This window comes from Schistocerca americana, chromosome X, assembly GCF_021461395.2.
Source record: "Schistocerca americana isolate TAMUIC-IGC-003095 chromosome X, iqSchAmer2.1, whole genome shotgun sequence".
Classification (NCBI taxonomy): Eukaryota; Metazoa; Arthropoda; class Insecta; order Orthoptera; family Acrididae; genus Schistocerca; species Schistocerca americana.
The window spans coordinates 814,808,628-814,827,331 of NC_060130.1; the positions used below are offsets into that span (position 1 = coordinate 814,808,628).

Sequence of the window (18,704 nt, forward strand, 5' to 3'; positions counted from 1 at the left end):
CTATTTCTGTTTCACTTACTATTCAACCCGGCGTTAGCGTGAGCAGAGAAGATGGAATGTGTTCATGCTTTCACTGTAATTACATAAACTACTTCCAAGATGCTTATCACAATCCAAACGTTACGAAAGAAAACATTCGTTGTACGTACTGACGCTACTCTTACCGTAAGTAAAATTTTATTTTCGTTTTATGTGTCACTTTTACGCTACTACATGGTTTCCACCATTTTCACCAATTTGAATACTACTGATACCAATGCAGTACTAATACTCTAATATTACAAGCTATGGAATGCCAGAGAAAGATATATTTCTGTTAAAATAGGTTGTGTTACTTGAGCTTTTATATTCAACAAGTACCTTGAAAGTCATTTACGGTTTAACACTTAATAGAAAGACTTGTGGCGTCGTACAATGGGTTTATCGTTTGGGGTACTGCAAAATGCTCTCTACCCTGCATGCCACCTTACATGGATGCTCTCACATGTAGTTTCAAAGACTTCATTGAAGTGGCGCCACTTTACGTACATGTGGAGCTCTAGCCTCAATGGATTGGGCCACTAGCACAGTCTAACATAGACTGTGGCCACTAGTCTGTTTGTGCTCATGAATATCTTTGGATTAAAAATAGTTGATTATTTTTGCGTTTTCTACATTTTTTTCCCTACTATATTATTTCTTCTTCGATTCGTTTTCTGGTTTTTAACGATTGAGACGTACAAAGGGACTACTTGTCTTCTTTCGTTTGTTCATGTTGAAATGTTTACCTTTTACAAACCACATAAAGTGTAATCTCACGTTTGTTGTTGCTTAGTCGAACATCTTTGGATCACGTGATTGTCTGTGGCGCATATGCCGAGTGACGGAGCGAGCGTAGGGGAAGAGTTATCAAGGATTAACTTGTTTCTTTGCTACCACTGTTTGTAATTACATAAATTAGCGCCAAGATGCTTATCACATTCAAAACATTACAAAAGAAAACATTCGTCATAGATTTTGACATAAATCTTACAGTAAGTAAATTTTCGTTTTGTGTTTTGTAGTGACTTATATGATTGCACGTTATTTGCTCCAGTTTCACCATTTTTGATATTCTTAAAACTACATGGCATTGAATTTTTTTAAAAATAAAAGTGTCTAAGAATCATATATTTCTTGTAAAATGTGATGTTTTACTTGAACTTTTGTATCCAGGAGATGACTTGGAAGTCATTTACAATTTAACACATTCGGATCTCCAGTGCTCTCTAAATATTTGGCGTTCGCCGTTTTCTTGTACCCATTGTAGTTTATAGCAGTATTTTGTGGATATTACAATGTGTATCATTATCATCATTAGGTGAAGGAACTGAAAGAAAAAATACGAGCCGAGAAGGGGGCAGATTACCCAGTTGAAAACCAGAAGCTTATCTATGCTGGTAAGTATTTTCTATATATGTTATGGTGCTGTCATTCAGTGTTCTGTATGTTACTTCAGCATCGTTGGAGTACGTTGTTGGTTCTGTAAAATATGGATTGCAGTGATTGGACGGGTTTATCAATTTTGTATTGAATCATTCTGTGTGTTACCTGAATTGCTGCTGTTGTATGTCTCGCTCGCTGTGTAGTCAGCTTCAAATGTGAACAATATACGTCGTCATGTAGAGATCAGATGTCGTGTCATTTCGCATTTTTAGATACTTGAGTCTTATTTTAAGACGTTGTGTTTAAGTAAGATCCACATTTTTCATTTTTAGACGTCGGAGTACGTGTTAAAACATGGTAGTAAACAATGAAAAGGACTTGCTCTCGCTTCTGTCTGTGTATGCAGGCTACCTGAGCTAGTAATGAAGTAAATACTTTTTTTATTTACGTATGTGCATAAGGTATTGACGTCTTCCCTTTCGTTCGATATAATTCGCACACTGTCTGTAATTTGGATACAACAGAACAAAAAAGCATTTGGAAATATTTGTGTGGAAAACTACCTGAGGCCCACACCCAAATTGACTGCAAAGGCCAAAGCTGGTGTGCTCGCTTTATAATTGTACGTTCCTAAATGCGACACACTGATAAAGTTTGTCAGTTCCAGGCACTGAACAATGTAACTGTGTAAAAATAGCATGTTTGCTGAAAGCGTATCCAGTATGGTATGTTTTGAATGAATTTAATCTGTTAGGTTGGCACTTAGGTTCACAACATTTTTCCAGAAGTTTAATAAACGCAACAGATACGCATAATAGAGACTTCAGTCATCAGAAGTATATTGTCTTTCATTATTTACAGCAATCTGCCAACACTGCCATAACCTTTAGATTCCATGACTGGCAGTCACTTGGTGTTGACGTGAGGAACTTGTGGAACCATGTTTGGAGCACATTTTCACCTGGAAAACTAATTCTCTGGAGGTTGTTTGATAGACAGCAGAAAATATTAATACCTGAGGCTGCAAGATCGGCTGAATAAGGTGGAAACAGAATGACTTCCCAACCAAACTCGTGTAGTGTTTTTGGTCAGTTTAGCAGAATGCGGGTGGTTGTTGTCGTGGGGTAGCGTCACTTCGCATAGCCTTCGTGGTCATTGTTCTCGGATTGCAACTGCAAGACGTTTCAGTTGTTGACAGTAAATGTCAGCTTTGATGGTTACACCTCAGGGAAGCAATTAGTAGTACACCACATTGTCGCTGTTCCATGATATTCATAGCATTATCTTTTGTGTGGGCACGGTTCTTTGTATGGGGTGTTGCTGCTTCATTTGGGCTCAACCATTCCTTTCTTTCCCGTATGCTACCATAATAACACCATTTCTCGTTACCAGTATCGATACAGTATATGAATAGTCGGTGTTGTTCAGGAGACGAGAAAGCAGAGAGGCACGTATGGCCACCCATTGATTTTTGTGGTTTTTGCTTAAAGCAAGCAGTATCCATACACCAGATTTCTGAACCTTCCCCATTGCATGCAAATGTTACACAATGGTTGAATGATCACAGTTCATCACATATGCCAGTTCTCGAGTACGCTGAAGTGGGTCATTGTGTATTAATACGTTTAAATGATCATCAACCCCTGAAGGTCTTCCTGAACATGAAGACTCACTGATGTTAAAATGATCCTCCTAGATTAGATTAATACTTGTCCCATATATCATGAATATGACACTTCATGATGATGTGTAATGTGTCAGTTTAACAAAATTTTCTTATTTCCCATAATTCAATTTTTAAAATAATGATTGCATGATTACTCATTTATATCTAAAAATTCTATTGAGTAGAAGGGTTTGTCAATCAGAAATTCTTTTAATTTATTTTTAAATGCTGGTTGGCTATCCGTTTGGCTTTTGATACTATTTGGTAATTGACAAAATATTTTTGTGGCAGCATAATTAAGACTATAGAAGTCCAACCGTTCTCCTAGTGTTGTAGCTATGCACATTGCCATTGCTTTTGAATTTGGATGGGTTCTTATTAACAAATTTGATTGTGGATATGTATGTATATGTAAGCTACTGTGGCTATCCGTAGGTCCTTAAATAAATGTCTGCGGGTGGGCTTCACTGGTATTCTGAGTTCTGATTAAATGCTTTCGTGCAGTGAATTTTTTTTCCTTAATGATGAACTGGCCTAAAATTTGATGCCATACGAAATCAGTGAATGGAAATTCACACAGTAGACTAATTTAGTGATATGTCCACCACCTAAATTTGCAATGACCCTAATAGCATAAGTAGCTGAACTCAAATGTTTCAGTAGATCATCAATGTGTTTCTTCCAGTTCAGTTGTCTCATCGCTGTACCCAGCTCTGACGAGCTCTTTATTTATCAACGGTGTCGAGATTCCTTAAAATGAGAGAACCATTTTTATGCCATGCTCTGTCCATTGGTATTATCCTCATACAAGGTGCAAATGTTTCTGGCTGCCACTGCCAGTGTCACCCACCTGTAGAACTCCAACAGAAGAATAAATTGGATGTGTTCAGATTTTTCCACTTTGCAGTCCATATTTCAGTGTCCGCAGCTCCACTCACTATCTCAAAATTACAATATGTTAACTCAAACAGCAATAGTGAATTAAAAATAAAAATTGACAGTTGATAAATAAATCCATAGCAGCCAGAAAACGAACATTCAAAACAAAAATGCTATGCAAACTTATGCACTACCTAGTACGTGAGGTAATAAATCAGTTGAAAATGTCATAATGCTACAGGTTTCAGTTTTATGCCTGCTATACTGTTACATGTTTCATTAGACGGTTTGTTTTATGAGAAATGAAACCAGTATTTGAATGGAAATAGCAAAGTGTATAACCTTTGTCTATTCGCCATGTGGTGGTCATTTTACAATGGACATATACATCAACAGGTTAGTAGCAACTTTGGCTTTACTTGTTGTCTACTTTGATTACATTATGGTATTTAAAATCTTTTAAGGCTCAGCATAGGGAGCACGATTGGTGAGATGAATATCTTTCTCAGAAACTACAGTGTGCAAGAATTGCTAATAGGCATCACGTTTAGAGAATATAATGCCTTCAGAAATGAAATGTCTCTCATGGTATAATGGGTAAACTTAGAGGCAGTAATTTTTTTTTTTTTGCAATGTTGTCTAAACATAATAAGTTATAAGGCAGAATGTACACCCACACTTCTACAGACAGTTCCTTTAATGTATAGAGCACCAGTTTTTAAGATCAGGTGGAAAAATTAAATGATAGATGTGCAGCTGTAAGCCATAAAGATTTAACTGGTTTCAAGATTGCATAGTTTTGTTACAACAAGGCTGACGTGTGCTGGAAATACTCACAGGTAGCAATGTAAAATGCTTGGGGATTTATAAGTTGGGGCAAATGCCCAAAATGCATAAATACCTGTGCATTTATGTGTTTTAAAGACTGACTGATAAGTGGCACTTATAAAAAAATAATTTTAAACTGATATTTTGTATTGTAAAAGGTGTTTTGCAACACTGCTTCTGTAGTGGTTGGTTAACAGAGTTTAAAAAGCTGCTTGAGAGTTAGGGAAAAGTTATTAGGGGAGATAAATTGGACTGTAAACATAACTATATTTTTTAATGAGGTTAGTTCTTAGGTAGTAAATAATAAAAAAGAAAACAAAACTCAAGTTTAAAAGAAATTTGTGAAATAAAGTACAGTTTATATTAAGTAGGTACCCTATAGGTAGTATTTTTACTTATACTACAGAAAAAAATTAGAGTAAAAAAAGTTTACCCATAATGATTTTAATTGGGGATGAATCAAGTGCCGATTCCACAAGTCCGAGAATTGCTGAGTCTGTAGGAATCGACTAGTATCAGAATGGAACTATTCTGGAGCCTTAGACATTGATTCTTTGTTATAAAATCTTTTTTATAGTAATGTTCTCATTTTGTCTTCACAGCAGTACAGCTATATGAAAGTAAATAAAGAAAGGAGCAGAATACAAAACTATAGTCTGTCTCAAATGTCACTACATCTGACTGACAATAAAGCATTGTTGCGCCCCCCCCCCCCTCCCCCTTCCCCCCCTCCCAAAAAAAGTTTAACATTAACGAGTACATTTGTTAACAAAAAATGCATGCCAACTGTTTATTACTTCCAGTAAGAGGTTTGTTATCAATAATCATCCTTCAGTAGATTTGACACGAATTGTAAAGTGTGTTACATTACAAAGCGATGATGTAAGGTTAACTTTTTTACTGGCTTATCACTACACAGCTGTTCAATGTTGTGTGTGTGTGGGGGGGGGGGGGGGGATGCACGCATTCACGGATGCAGCTCTCAGTAACACATGCCCTTTAAAAGCAATGAATGACATATGTATGTTAAAATGTAAACATTTACTAACTTCTGATATCGAGAGTATTGTCCCATCTGTTATTTTAAGTGGTAAGTTATACATTCTAGCAGTAAAAACTTTAAAAAGTACTTTTTTATATAAATGCCCTGATTTGTGGACATTAAAACTGCTTTGAGTAAATGCCCATTTATAAATGTCCTGCCCACTGGGCATTTGCCCGGCCCACGTCACTACCCACAAGGGTGGGCCTTATTGTTGCTACTGCATTTAAATAAGTTACTTTCAGGCATTGTCTTTTTTGATGTGGTAGGCTAGTGTCTAGATCAGGGCCAGTGCCCCTCATGTCAGTGTTTCTGTGTTCTTGTAAGTTGACGATGTGTCTGTTTCACATACCCAATACAGTGGTAAAGTCACTTCTCTGTTGTGTTGTCACAAAAATTTGAATTTTTTTACAAATATGCCACAAATTAAGAGATTTTAGTTAAGTTAGGACCTAACAGTAGAGTTTAAATTGCTGTGACTGAAACGAGCAGCAACAAAATTTGTTATATGGATTGTCACGAGCATTGGACTGTTTCATCTAAATGTGTTAAGATTTATGAGTTTGTGGTCTAGTGATGTGAAATTGCAACAAAGTTTCCTCGTCTCTTGCTTTCTCATCGGTTTCGTAGAACTGGCAGTGGACACTACCTCCCTCCCCCGTTTTCCATTGTACCGTGAGGTAAATGCGGACATCATTGCTGCACGAAGTTGTTAGAAATGCAGTACCCTGTAGGCCATGGTCTAGACATTTACTGGTGTGGTATGCCCTTATTTCCTAACAGTTTTGAACTAATATACCCAGCCAGTCACAGGGGCTTACAGTTGACTGTTGACTGAGGTCTCTTCAGTATTACTGTTACCTCATCAGATCAAGCAGAGAGAAATCTGTATCTGGTTTGTACAAAGTTGGTAGCAGCTCTAATAGCATAATTAAAAGGCTATTGAATGGAATGCTTTTGTAACCAGGGTACAGAGAAACCCTAAGAGAGAGATCACCCATTTATTTTGGATAACCAAAGTTTGTTGCAGCACCTGTCTGCTTTGGTCTGTGACCTATAGTCTTCTGGTAAACTTGTGAGGGAGCAGAGCTTTTGGTGGGGGAATTGGAATTCCACAGAAGAACTGTGGAATTGCTGTACAGGCACACCAAAAATCAGACATCAATTTCCTCTCTAGCAGTGTAGTGCACTGTGCAATGATTTGTGCCAATTCTTTTCGTGTGATTTTAACTACTGCCCTCAGTCAGTTTGGTTCGTATATTCAGAGATATACTTATTCAGAATTAATCGATAAATGTACTACATCACAAGAAAATGTGCACAATATGAAGAAGTAGTATTTGCAGAGTAAATAGTGTTTGGTCATCTCAAATGTTATTACAGTTAGTATTGAAAAGTCAACACAAAAAGAACTGTTGGAGAATATTGCCAGCCCACTCTAAGGACTGCAATTTATACAGAAGTCAGCCTTGCCACAGTGTGACACATTAGAAAGGAATCCTAAAATAAACAACACAGTTAACTGGGCTCTCCAAGAATTTTGGGAGGAAACCCCTGGTTATACACACCTTTACAAGATCAATGATTCAACAAACACTGGAGGACTTTATGTAATTCAAGAAATAATGGTGTCATTACACAAATTACACAGGCCAACGATGGAAAAACTTTTTTGCTGAAAATACCTTATTCTTATGTTTTGTAGGGTGGGGAATCCAAATATGATACTTAAAAAACTGTATCACCCACCATTTCTTCACATTTTGCAATTAAATTTATTAAATTAAGCAATTTTTTAAAGACTTTAATAGCTTTTATATAGTTAAAATAATTTAAAAAGGAGGTGTAATGAATATAGATGACATTGGTAGCACTGCTGAAAAACATTTGCAGGCAAAGAAGGTTGATTCTGTTTTTGTGTTAACAGATGGTGTTTTGTTCACTGTCAACCTAACCTAACTTTCCCGTTTCCTGTACATGTACTCAGTACAGTGTGTAATCGTTGTTGTAAAAATTCTGTTGACAAGTTTTTGTTATATTTGTTGTGAATTTTGTTATATTTGTGGTGAATTTGTGATTAAAAGACATGAAAGAAACCTTACAGACTTTGTGAAAATGTTTATCTATCATACTTTGGATCTAAACTTGATCAAGATAAATCTTGGGCACCGCATAGGGTATGTTATGTGTGTGTTGAAGATCGGATAAAATTGTCCAAAATTGAGAAAAAAAACCTTTAGATTTGCTGTTCCTATGATATGGAGGGAGTCAAGAAATCACTCTGATGATTGCTACTTTTGCAGTGTTGATATTACTGGTCATAATTTGAAAAACAAGAAGTTAATAAGTTACCCTAACCTTCCGCCTGCCATCCAACCAGTAGGGCATGGTGTAGATTTGCCGGTTCATTAATCACCAGATGATTCAGTTGAAGTATTTTGTGATGTACAGTGTGATTTAGGTGAACCAGATGATGAATTCCATTGTAATACAGAAAGTCTAGAGCCCAATTTGTTTACTCAGACTGAGCTTAACAATTTGGTTAGGGATCTGGGCTTAATGAAAGAAAAAGCTGGATTGCTTGGCTCTACACTAAAAGAAAATTTATTGGCAGTTGGAACCAGCACATACATGTGTAGAAAGAAAGAGCAGAAATTTTCCAAGTTTTTTCAACAAGAAGATGATTAAGTGTACTGCTCAGACATTCCTGGTCTGATGAATGAGTTTGGTATTGAATACAAAAAGGAAGACTGGAGGCTGTTTATTGATTCATCCAAAACTAGTTTAAAGGCGGTTTTATTACACAGTGGTAACATGTATGCATCTATACCTGTTGAACATTCTGTACATATGAAAGAAAGCTGTGAAAACCTAGAAATAGTGCTGAGTAAAATAGGCTATTCTGCTCATGGTTGGATGATATGTGATGATCTAAAAGTAAGATGCATGCTCCTTGGTCAGCAAGGTGGCATTATCAAATTTCCATGTTTCGTGTGTGAATGGGACAATAGGGCTAGGGATCAACACTGGTGCAGAAAGAACTGGCCTGTGAGGGAGTCTTTAAAACCTGGTGAAAAGAACATTCTATGCAAAAACCTTGTAGATCCAAAAAAACATACTCCTACCACCTGTACATATAAAGTTAGGCGTATTGAAACAGTTTGTAAAGGCTTTGCGTAAAGATGGACCATGTTTTAAGTATCTCTGTCAAAAGTTTCCACATGTTTCAGAAGCTAAACTAAAGGAAGGTGTCTTTGTCGGACCTGACATTAGAAAACTGATGTTTGATGTTAACTTTGAATCCACAATGACCTTAAATGAGAAAGAAGCATAGGTATCATGCAAGCCAGTCGTAACAAAGTTCTTAGGACATGAAAAAGACTCAGAATATGTTTTAATTATAGCTACAATGTTAAAGAAGTTTAAAACGGTGGGATGTTCAATGAGCCTTAAAGTTAACTTTTTGAACAGTCACCTTTATTACTTGCCGGACAATATGGGAGATGTTAGTGAGGAGCAAGGATATCATTTTCACCAGCACATTAAAGTGATGGAAAAAACACTACCAAGGCTGCTGGAAAACCAAAATGATGGGGGACTACTGTGGGTCACTTCACCGAGAAGTTCAGCAAGCGACTCATCGTAGAAAAAGCTACACAAGAAGCTTCAAAGAAAAAAAGAGAAAGAAAATTCAAGCCAATTCCAGCTGACAAGTGAAACCACTATTAACACACATCATTGTTTTAAGTAGCTTACTGTAAATACAACCCATGCTTATGTTGTACCAAAGCGTTTCATTAATTTCCCCATTTATCGCGTAGCATATGATTTTTATACTATATGATAAAAAGCATGTTGCTCGAAAGCTATGGGTGATATAAAAAAAATTAAGGCTAGATTTGGATTCAGCTCATAAAAATCTATAAAGATCTGCTATCAAAGTAAAAAAGTTTATTATAATTGCATTGGCCTCTGTTATGTCCTAAAGAACACAGTGAGCTTAACCTTCACATTTGACCAAACTTTTCTAGCTCTTTGGGCATGTCAGTTCTGTGCAGAAAAGTAACTTTTTCAGTCTGACCACCTCATATTTCTTTCAAATTTACTATATTCAATGATCCAGATAAGAGATGGAAAACTACCAATTTGCAGAGGTATGTGACAGTTGTGAAGAATGCTACAGGTCTGCAAACTTTGGATATTGTGTGAAATTTACACATCTGTCTCAACATAATCCATATGCAGCAATTAAATATACATAATTGAAAAGCTAATAAGTAGAGGTACACATTCAAGAAAATACAATATAGAAAAGATCTTTGGTTGGTGGGTGGTGCACATTCACAGCTCTCGTAAAGAGAAGTGTTTAATTGTGTAATAACAATTAATTAAGCCAATATTACATCATAATTAGTAAATTAATACCTAGTGTAAGCTATCAATTGAAGGGTTCACATTTTTTGCGTATTTTTGGAAAAAAGAAAACATTTCATAGGCGCGAGTTTTGGACTAGGATTTGTTTACATTGTGATATACTGTAAGGTCTGTGATTATTTCAATAAAGTAAAGTTGTGCTGTGCCGAAATAAGTTGAAACTTTATACAGTGTAGGCTCAGTTCTTTGTTTACTTTTGTTTCATCGCGTAAACAATACATTTCTTCAGAAGTTTTGAATTAGTATCCAAACTTTAGGCCTAAACTTTCTAAGAAATTTAATATATTGATTGAGTAATTTGCGAAGTTATTCTTGTTTTAACTTGGACTAAAGCTACTATTTGTTTGCCATGAGTGTGAAGTGTATGACTTGCCGTAGGAGTGTTAGTTCCAGTGTGTGGTGTGAGGGTTGTTGCAGTTTCTTTTACTTTGATGACTGTAGTGTTGTGGGAATTGGGGAAATAAACAAGGCTCATTGGTTGTGCAGGATTTGCTGTATAGATAGGAAGATACTGGGACAAGAGGAGAAGATTGCTGCCCTTCAGGCGGAACTAGATAAAGCGAAACTAGATCTGGAAAGGTTAAGGGGGGAGAAGGGAAAAGAGAGGTAGGAAGTGACAACAGGTTGTAGAAGAAATAGGACGTTTTCAAACAGTGTGGTTGTGAATGTGGAAAATAGGTTTGATCTGTTGTCACAGTTGGAAACTGATGAGCCACAAATAGATGTAGGAGGAGACAGGACACGACAAACTTTCAAAAAGTGTTTGAAAAGTAAGAAGTCAGAAAAAGCTGTGAAGAAGAAGGTTTTGTTTGGTAGTTAACATGGTAGAAGTGTTGGCCAACTGTTACAGGATGAACTAGGGTCGGGTTACCAGGTCACAAGCTTTTTTAAACCTAGTGCAAGTCTGGGTCAGGTGATAGAGGATGTAGGATGACTTTGTAAAGACTTCACAAAGGAAGACACCGTGGTAACAGTGGGTGGGGCGGGCAAGAGCATAGATAGGAACTGAAATTATTCAATTGAGAGTGACCTGGTAAAGATAGCTTCAGCAGTCAGATATACTGGTGTTGGGCTTGTGTCTGTTCTGAGTCGCCATGACTGGTCTCATTTAAACTCTTCTGTTACGAGAGTTAATTTAGAGGTGGAATGGCTGCTTGGATCGGGTATGGGGTCTCATAGCGGTGTGGTTCCTGTTGACTCTATCAGCAGGTGGGATTATACTAGGCACGGCCTTCACCTCAACGGGAAAGGGAAGGGAAAACTGTTTGGGTTAATAGAAAATAACTTGGGAGGGGGGGGCACTGTCGCAAGTGGTAAAGTACCAGTGGCTACAGATCAGCAGTTTTTGCAGGATAGGGATAGCAGAAACAAAACGTGGACAGAGACAAGCTGAAAATGACATTCACATTCATAAAACAGGCAGCCAGAAAGCAAATTGTAATGTACACAGTTCACGCAGACAACCTCTGATTGAAACTAAAGATACTCAAAAATTAGAATTGGCAGGAAAATTAGGTTCATCCAGTCATAATTCAGCCAGTGCACAAAATCAGCTATCACTATTGCATCAGAATATCCGAGGACTAAGGGGTTGCTTATTTGTGTTGAAGAATTAGAGTTGAGCAAACCAGTTGATATAATTTGCCTCTGAACATCATGTGACCACTGGTGTGTGTGTATATATATATATATATATATATATATATATATATATATATATATATGTTAAATGTTACAGGATTCAAGTTAGCTTCTTATTTCTGTAGAGGAAATATGGAGAAAGGAGTAGTTCCTATATTTGCCAGAAACTGTTTTGATTTCAAGAATATTGATATTAATACATTTTGCTCAGAGCAGCACTTAGAAGTTTGTGCAACAGAAGTAGTATTTCATAATAAGTCCTTTATAATAGTAGGTATATACAGATCTCCTTCAGGAAATTTTAACCTTTTCATAAAAAAAACCTGGAAGCTCTGCTGTCCCATCTTATGGCAAAAAAACAAGGAAATGTGGTTTCTGGGGATTTTAATGTGGATTTGTTGAAAAGCTCTGTCAGTGAACAATTGTTGCAGTCAGTAACATTATCATTCAATTTTTTTCGTGCTGTGAACTTTGCTACTAGGATATGTAAAAATGCTCTGAGACTGCTATTGATAATATCTTTGTAGACAAATCTAGGGAAAAAACTCATATCACAAAACCATCTGATCATGATGTGCAGCATCTTGTGTTAAATGTTGAAACTTGTCAGGATTAAAAATCTATTAAATCTGAGTACAGGAGGATAATAAAAAATTCAAAAATTGAGAAATTCAGGAAATTGCTCAAAGACATGGACTGCATAGTTGTTTACAATACATCTGACTCAAATGGAAAATACAAAGCATTCATTAATAAAGTTGCCTCCACTTTTGAGAACTGTTTTCCCCTAAAGGTAACTCAACTCACACACAAGCCAAAAAATAAACCGTGGATTACACAAGGAATAAAAATATCATGTGGGACAAAAAGGAGAGACCGAGCGGGGTGGCGCAGTGGTTAGACACTGGACTCGCATTCGGGAGGACGACGGTTCAATCCCGCGTCCGGCCATCCTGATTTAGGTTTTCCGTGATTTCCCTAAATCGCTCCAGGCAAATGCCGGGATGGTTCCTCTGAAAGGGCACGGCCGACTTCCTTCTCCATCCTTCCCTAATCCGATGAGACCGATGACCACGCTGTCTGGTCTCCTTCCCCAAAACCAACCAACCAACCAACAAAAAGGAGACACTATCTACTATCTAGGTATAGCTCTCAGGTTAGAATTGTAATGCATTACAAAGAATACTGCAAAATATTGAAGCAAGTAATCCAGAAATCGAAACAGCTTAATTATGAGAAAAAGATAATTACATCAGGTAATAAAATAAAAACTGTATGGGATATTGTTAAGACAGAGACAGGTGTGGCCAAAAAGGAAGAGGAACAGATAGCTCTAAAAATAAATGAAACTTTGGTAACAAGTACAGTTAGTGTTGCAAACCTCTTAAACAACTATTTCATTTCTGTTACTGACAGCTCGGGGTTATCAGGTTCAGTGAACAGTGCAATGGAGTATCTGAGACAAGTCTTTAAAAATAACTTCAGTAAAATGGAAATGAAACTCACATCTCCCAAAGAAGTAGCATCCCCTTAAAATCTAAGTATTCCATTGGGTATGATAACATATCAACAAAGTTAATCAAAGAGCGCTCATGCGAGTTAAGTTCTATCTTAAGTTATTTGTGTAATTAATCTCTTTATCAGTGGAACATTTCCAGACTGTCTAAAATATGCTGGAGTTAAGCCTCTTTACAAGAAGAGGGATAAAGAGGTACCATCAAACTATCAACCAATTTCACTTTTGACGGCTTTCTCTTTGAAAAGATTGTGTTCAAGTGTCTCCTTAAGCATCTGACTGCAAATAATATATTGTCCAAGTCACAGTTTGGATTTCTGAAGGGTTCTGATATGGAGAAGCTATTTACACTTACAGTGAGAATGTACTTAATTCATCAGATAATAAATTACAGGCTACTGGCATTTTCTGTGACCTGTCAGAAGCCTTTGACTGTGTGAACCACAGCATTCTCCTAAGTAAATTAGAGTATTATGGTGTCACTGGCAATGCTGTGAAATGGTGTGAGTCTTATCTATCTAACAGGAAACAAAGGGTGTCATTGTGAAATACCTGTGCAGTAAGCAGTCAGTCTTCGTCTGACTGGGAATTAATTACATGTGGTGTTCCTCAAGGTTCCATTTTGGGCCCATTGCTTTTCCTTGTGTATATTAATGACCTCTCACCTGTTACGTTGCCAGATGCTAAGTTTTGTTTGCTGATGATACAAACATTGCAATAAGTAGCAAGTCAAGTACAGATTTAGAAATAGCTGCTAGTCAAATTTTCACTGACTTTAATAAGTGATTTAAAAGTAATTCTTTGTCATTAAACTTTGAGAAGACCTAGTATATGCAGTTCAGTACCTGTAAGCGATTTCCTTCCAGCATGAATATAAGGTATGAAGACATGCAGATCGAAGAGGCTGACCATGTTAAATTTCTGGGATTACAACTCGATAACAAATTCAATAGGGAAGGGCATACCACAGAATTGCTTAAGCGCCTAAACAAGTCTGTATTTGCCGTGAGAATGATTTCACATGTAGGAGATATAAATATAAGAAAAATTGCATACTTTGCTTACTTTCATTCTATTATGTCGTATGGGATCATATTCTGGGGCAACTCGTCAAACCGAGCAAAAGTTTTTAGGGTGCAAAAGCGTGTGATAAGAATCATTTGTGGTGTAAATTCGAGAACATCTTGTAGAAAACTGTTCAAGGAACTTTGTATTCTAACCACTGCTTCTCAGTATATTTATTCCTTAATGAAATTTGTTGCAAGTAATACATCTATATTTCCAACCAATAGCTCAGTACACAGTATCAATACTAGGAATAAGAACAATCTACATAAAGGCCTAAAATCACTTACTTTGGTCCAAAAAGGAGTCCAATATTCAAGAACACTTATTTTTAGTAAATTGCCAGCAACCATTAAAAACTTGGTTTCAGATAAAGCACGGTTTAAACAGAGTTTGAAAGACTCTTTGATATGCAACTCCATCTACTCCATAGATGAACATCTTAACAGAGACTGTTAAGTCAGCTTAAGTAAAAATATGTGTTAGATTTCAGTTTTGACAACACTTGGTCACAACAGTCAAGATTAGGTATTTTGCGTATGATAAATTTATTAATAGTGCATAAGAGTGTTTCATTCTGACAATGTGTTAATTCTGTAAATATTAGCTGTCCCAGTTTACTGCATTGTATTAACTTATTTTCAACTATCTCCTGACAAATGATCAGGGTAGTATGTATTATATTAAAATGTTTTATGTTTTTATGCCATGCTTTCTAACATGTTCCACACCCATGAGAATCATCTCATTTTTTGGGTCTATGGAATGAAAACTGAATCTAATCTAATCATATGCAACATTGTGGATTTCTGCTATAAACATGGTAAATATCTAGATGCCACACCAAAGGCATCATATCCAAAAATTTATTTTGCCAGCATCAGTGCACTACCAAAATGCAGAACATAGCACATAAATATGAAAGACAGTTTGTTGAAAGTTACAATTCATAGGTAACGTCCAAAAATATGGTTTATATTATTGTAGTGGTATTATGAATGATTTACAATGTAGCTTCAATAAAAAGGCAATAAAGAGTAGTTACCTCTCATTTCATAAATCTCCAGTTAAATTGTTAATGTTCATCGGATTGGATGCAGGGAGAGTGTATGTCCTTCCAGTTGGTGTCACTGGCTCCATTATTGTGACAATGTCACATCTTCTGATGAAACAAGTGTCAGGTTTGGTAGAAAACATATATGGTGGAGACTGTCTATGTGGACGCAAGAAGCTGGCGTGTACCTCATCTGTTTCTTCATAAGTTTGTAAGACATATACAGCCCACCAATGATTGTCATACAGCCAGGCAACAAATCCACACACGTTAAAAACATCATTTCTTTCCACATAGCCATCACGGATTCTTCTCTGCTCACTAAAGAAGCAGAATATGTCTTTGTTTCTACTATGCTTTTGTCAGTAGGTATTGTACAATGAAGTGTATGGGTACCTGGAATCATATTCTTGAAACATTGCTTCAACTTGCCAAGATCTTAATCGTGATGGGAAATGGATGTATAATTGAAAACACACAAAGGAATATTTTCTTTGCACCATTGATTCAATTGTAATGTCAAAATACAGTTTTCATGAGGTCACTTGTGGCTGGTAAGTGCAGCTAATCTTCCTGAGACAGATTCATGAAATTCTTGCTGTTTTTGTACTGGACAGTACATCCTTCCAAACAGTAGTAAATGTGTTTTGGAGTTGGAAAGGGACTGTTTAAGCAACTGATGAGATTGTGCTGGAAAGAGTGCATGCATGGTGTGTTTCATAAGTATTTGTGCCTGGTAGTAACCTGCAAATTGGTGAATTCCTTGTACTTCATCCTGAATAGTGAAGGAGTAATTCTGTACAAAATCATAGACAGCAAGATATTCATGTACTATCATTTCTTCTTTAATGATTTCAAAGATCTATGCCTGCTGCTGTGTAATACACGAGTGTGATAGGAGTTGTCACGAACTCGATGCAAACACCTCAATGAAATCACCTGTTGATTTTAGTACAGGCTCTAGAACTACCCTGCCTTTGGTTAATCAACATTTGTAGGTAATTTCATCAATGCAATTTCCACCAAACATTATAAACAGATTATCAGTCAGTCTTGTCAAATGTGGGCAATAGGGACATGCACCTAAGAAACATGCTGGAAGCGCAGAACTGCAGGTAACAAATGCTACCAGTGCTTTTATGATGGCAGTGTGTGTTCTTCACACTTCATTAGTTCTTTCAATTTACACCCTTCAACCATTAACTTAAAATTCTGATTGAGACACACAAACAGCATGGGTCCCACTGGCAGAGGCAAGAGCACTGTGCTTTGGCTGCAACTCACTAAATTTTGAGAATCCAGTATTTACATATCTGTATGTATCTTTGAAATATGCATACAATTCCTTGATATTGTGTAACCCTAGTGGCTTCTGCTTAAGTACTCTAATTCCATTTTCTTTCGCAGAGACAGTCCCACACATCTCATGTTATTTTCACAGTAAAAATTATTTACGTGTTGAATAGCTTTCTGACAACATGTCGTACCTGGCTTTGGATTTGGAGACATTAATATACCGTGTTCTGTTATTGACTGTTTTGCTCTTGGTACCATTATAATCTGAAGCGGAAAATAATTCCATAGTTTTCTTTGTACTCCAGCTCTTTGGAAGTATTGTCAAAATTTTATTTTGTCACACACACGTCCTGTATTGTGAAACTAACTTTTCAGCTGGGTTTATGATTTCTCTTTCTCCCTTTTTTCCACACTCTTCTTGTTCCAGTTGTCACATAGTTATGCTCCCTCACTGAGGTAACCTTTTTAAATTTTTGCTTTGGGCACTTTGGCTCATGCTGAAGGCTAGTTTTTAAAGAATCCAGTGTCAGATCCGAAGCAATTTCAGCTTCACTTAACATCATCTCTGGGAGTACCTACCACACCTGATAAAACACCTGCTGTGGTTGATGTGTTTTGTGATATTTGCGTTTTACCTTTTGGTGCAAATTTTTCCACCTAGCGATACCTTAGGATACTTGTTTAACATCCACTCCTGAACATTCCTCAAATTCTTCTGTGCTCTTGCATGATCTGCATCTTTAAATGGATTGCAATAGTATGATTTTGACTTGAAATCCATATTTCACAAACTACTACTAAATAGTTCTCGCAGGACATGAAGACTGCAGATACAGTAAGTATGCCACACCCATGTAACAAGTTATTGATGATTGATTAAAGTAAAAGTCTTTCTGATTGGCTGTTCACAGCAAGAAATTTTCATCAATTTGTCAGTATAGTAATGACTGCTATTGTCTACTGTTCTGGAAAAAACCTGTGTAAATAGCTGCTCACTGCATTTTGCTAGTGTAGTGATGTAGATGAAATAAATTTTTGGTCATGATGCCTTGTATCTTCATATTTATCATGCCTGTGGTAGGCTGTTTGGGCAATACAATATATTTTTTCCAAAAAAGTTGAAGGTGTGGTGTTTTGAGATATTCAAGGTCAAATGTTAAGGCCAGTGACCTTGAATGTGAACATTCATAGAAACCCACCATGTTGCATATCAATGTAAAGCTTTTCAATAATACAAGTTTCATTGCTGTATCTGGATTAGAACAAGAATTATAATCATTTATGTTGGACATATGCATGTAAATTTCACAGTTTCAAAACCTTGCAGACCTGAAACTTTCTTCACAATTGTCATATACCTCTCTGCATATTTGTTGTTTTCCACCTCTTATCTGCATCATTAAATGTACTAAATTTGAAAGCAATCTGACTGGGTCAGATTGAGTGCTGCATTGAATTTCCATGGACTTATCCTTCCAGTCTTGGCAATACAAAATGTTTCCACACCAGTTTCAACATCATATGTCATCACATGTTTCACCTGTTATGACCCATTTCAGTAGTTCTGCATTGTTGTTGACCTCATCTAGCAACTCCTGAGTGACTCGCATTTGCCACTCTGTTTTTGTTTGAAATTCGATAATGTTGGAACAATTTTACCCAAAACAGCTTCATGACATGAGCCAGTTGATATGCTAACATCAACAGCTACATCTCTGATTGTAGTTTGGTGATCATTCGTAGTAATTTTTTTCATATTTTTATCAGTTGATGTACTGAGGTGGCCAAGGCAGTCGTTATCTTCAGTGTATTTATGACAACCTTGCAACAGACTCACCAAAAACAATATTTAACATTTCTAAAACTTTTACATTTTATT

At 36.6% G+C, this 18,704-nt stretch overlaps 1 protein-coding gene across 2 annotated transcripts in view; it reads left to right on the top strand.

The window, feature by feature from the left end:
* Nucleotides 1–828: 828 nt before the first annotated feature.
* LOC124556767 (UV excision repair protein RAD23 homolog B-like) overlaps nt 829–18,704 on the top strand; it is a 156,057-nt gene continuing 138,181 nt past the window's right edge. The window contains exons 1-2 of one of the 2 annotated variants that reach the window (XM_047130776.1): nt 829–1,013; nt 1,340–1,418. In XM_047130776.1, the coding sequence (XP_046986732.1) occupies nt 948–1,013; nt 1,340–1,418 (145 nt within the window). In that variant the 5' untranslated portion in view covers nt 829–947. The remainder of the gene's footprint in view (nt 1,014–1,339; nt 1,419–18,704) is intronic. The other variant, XM_047130775.1, reaches the window with a different exon arrangement.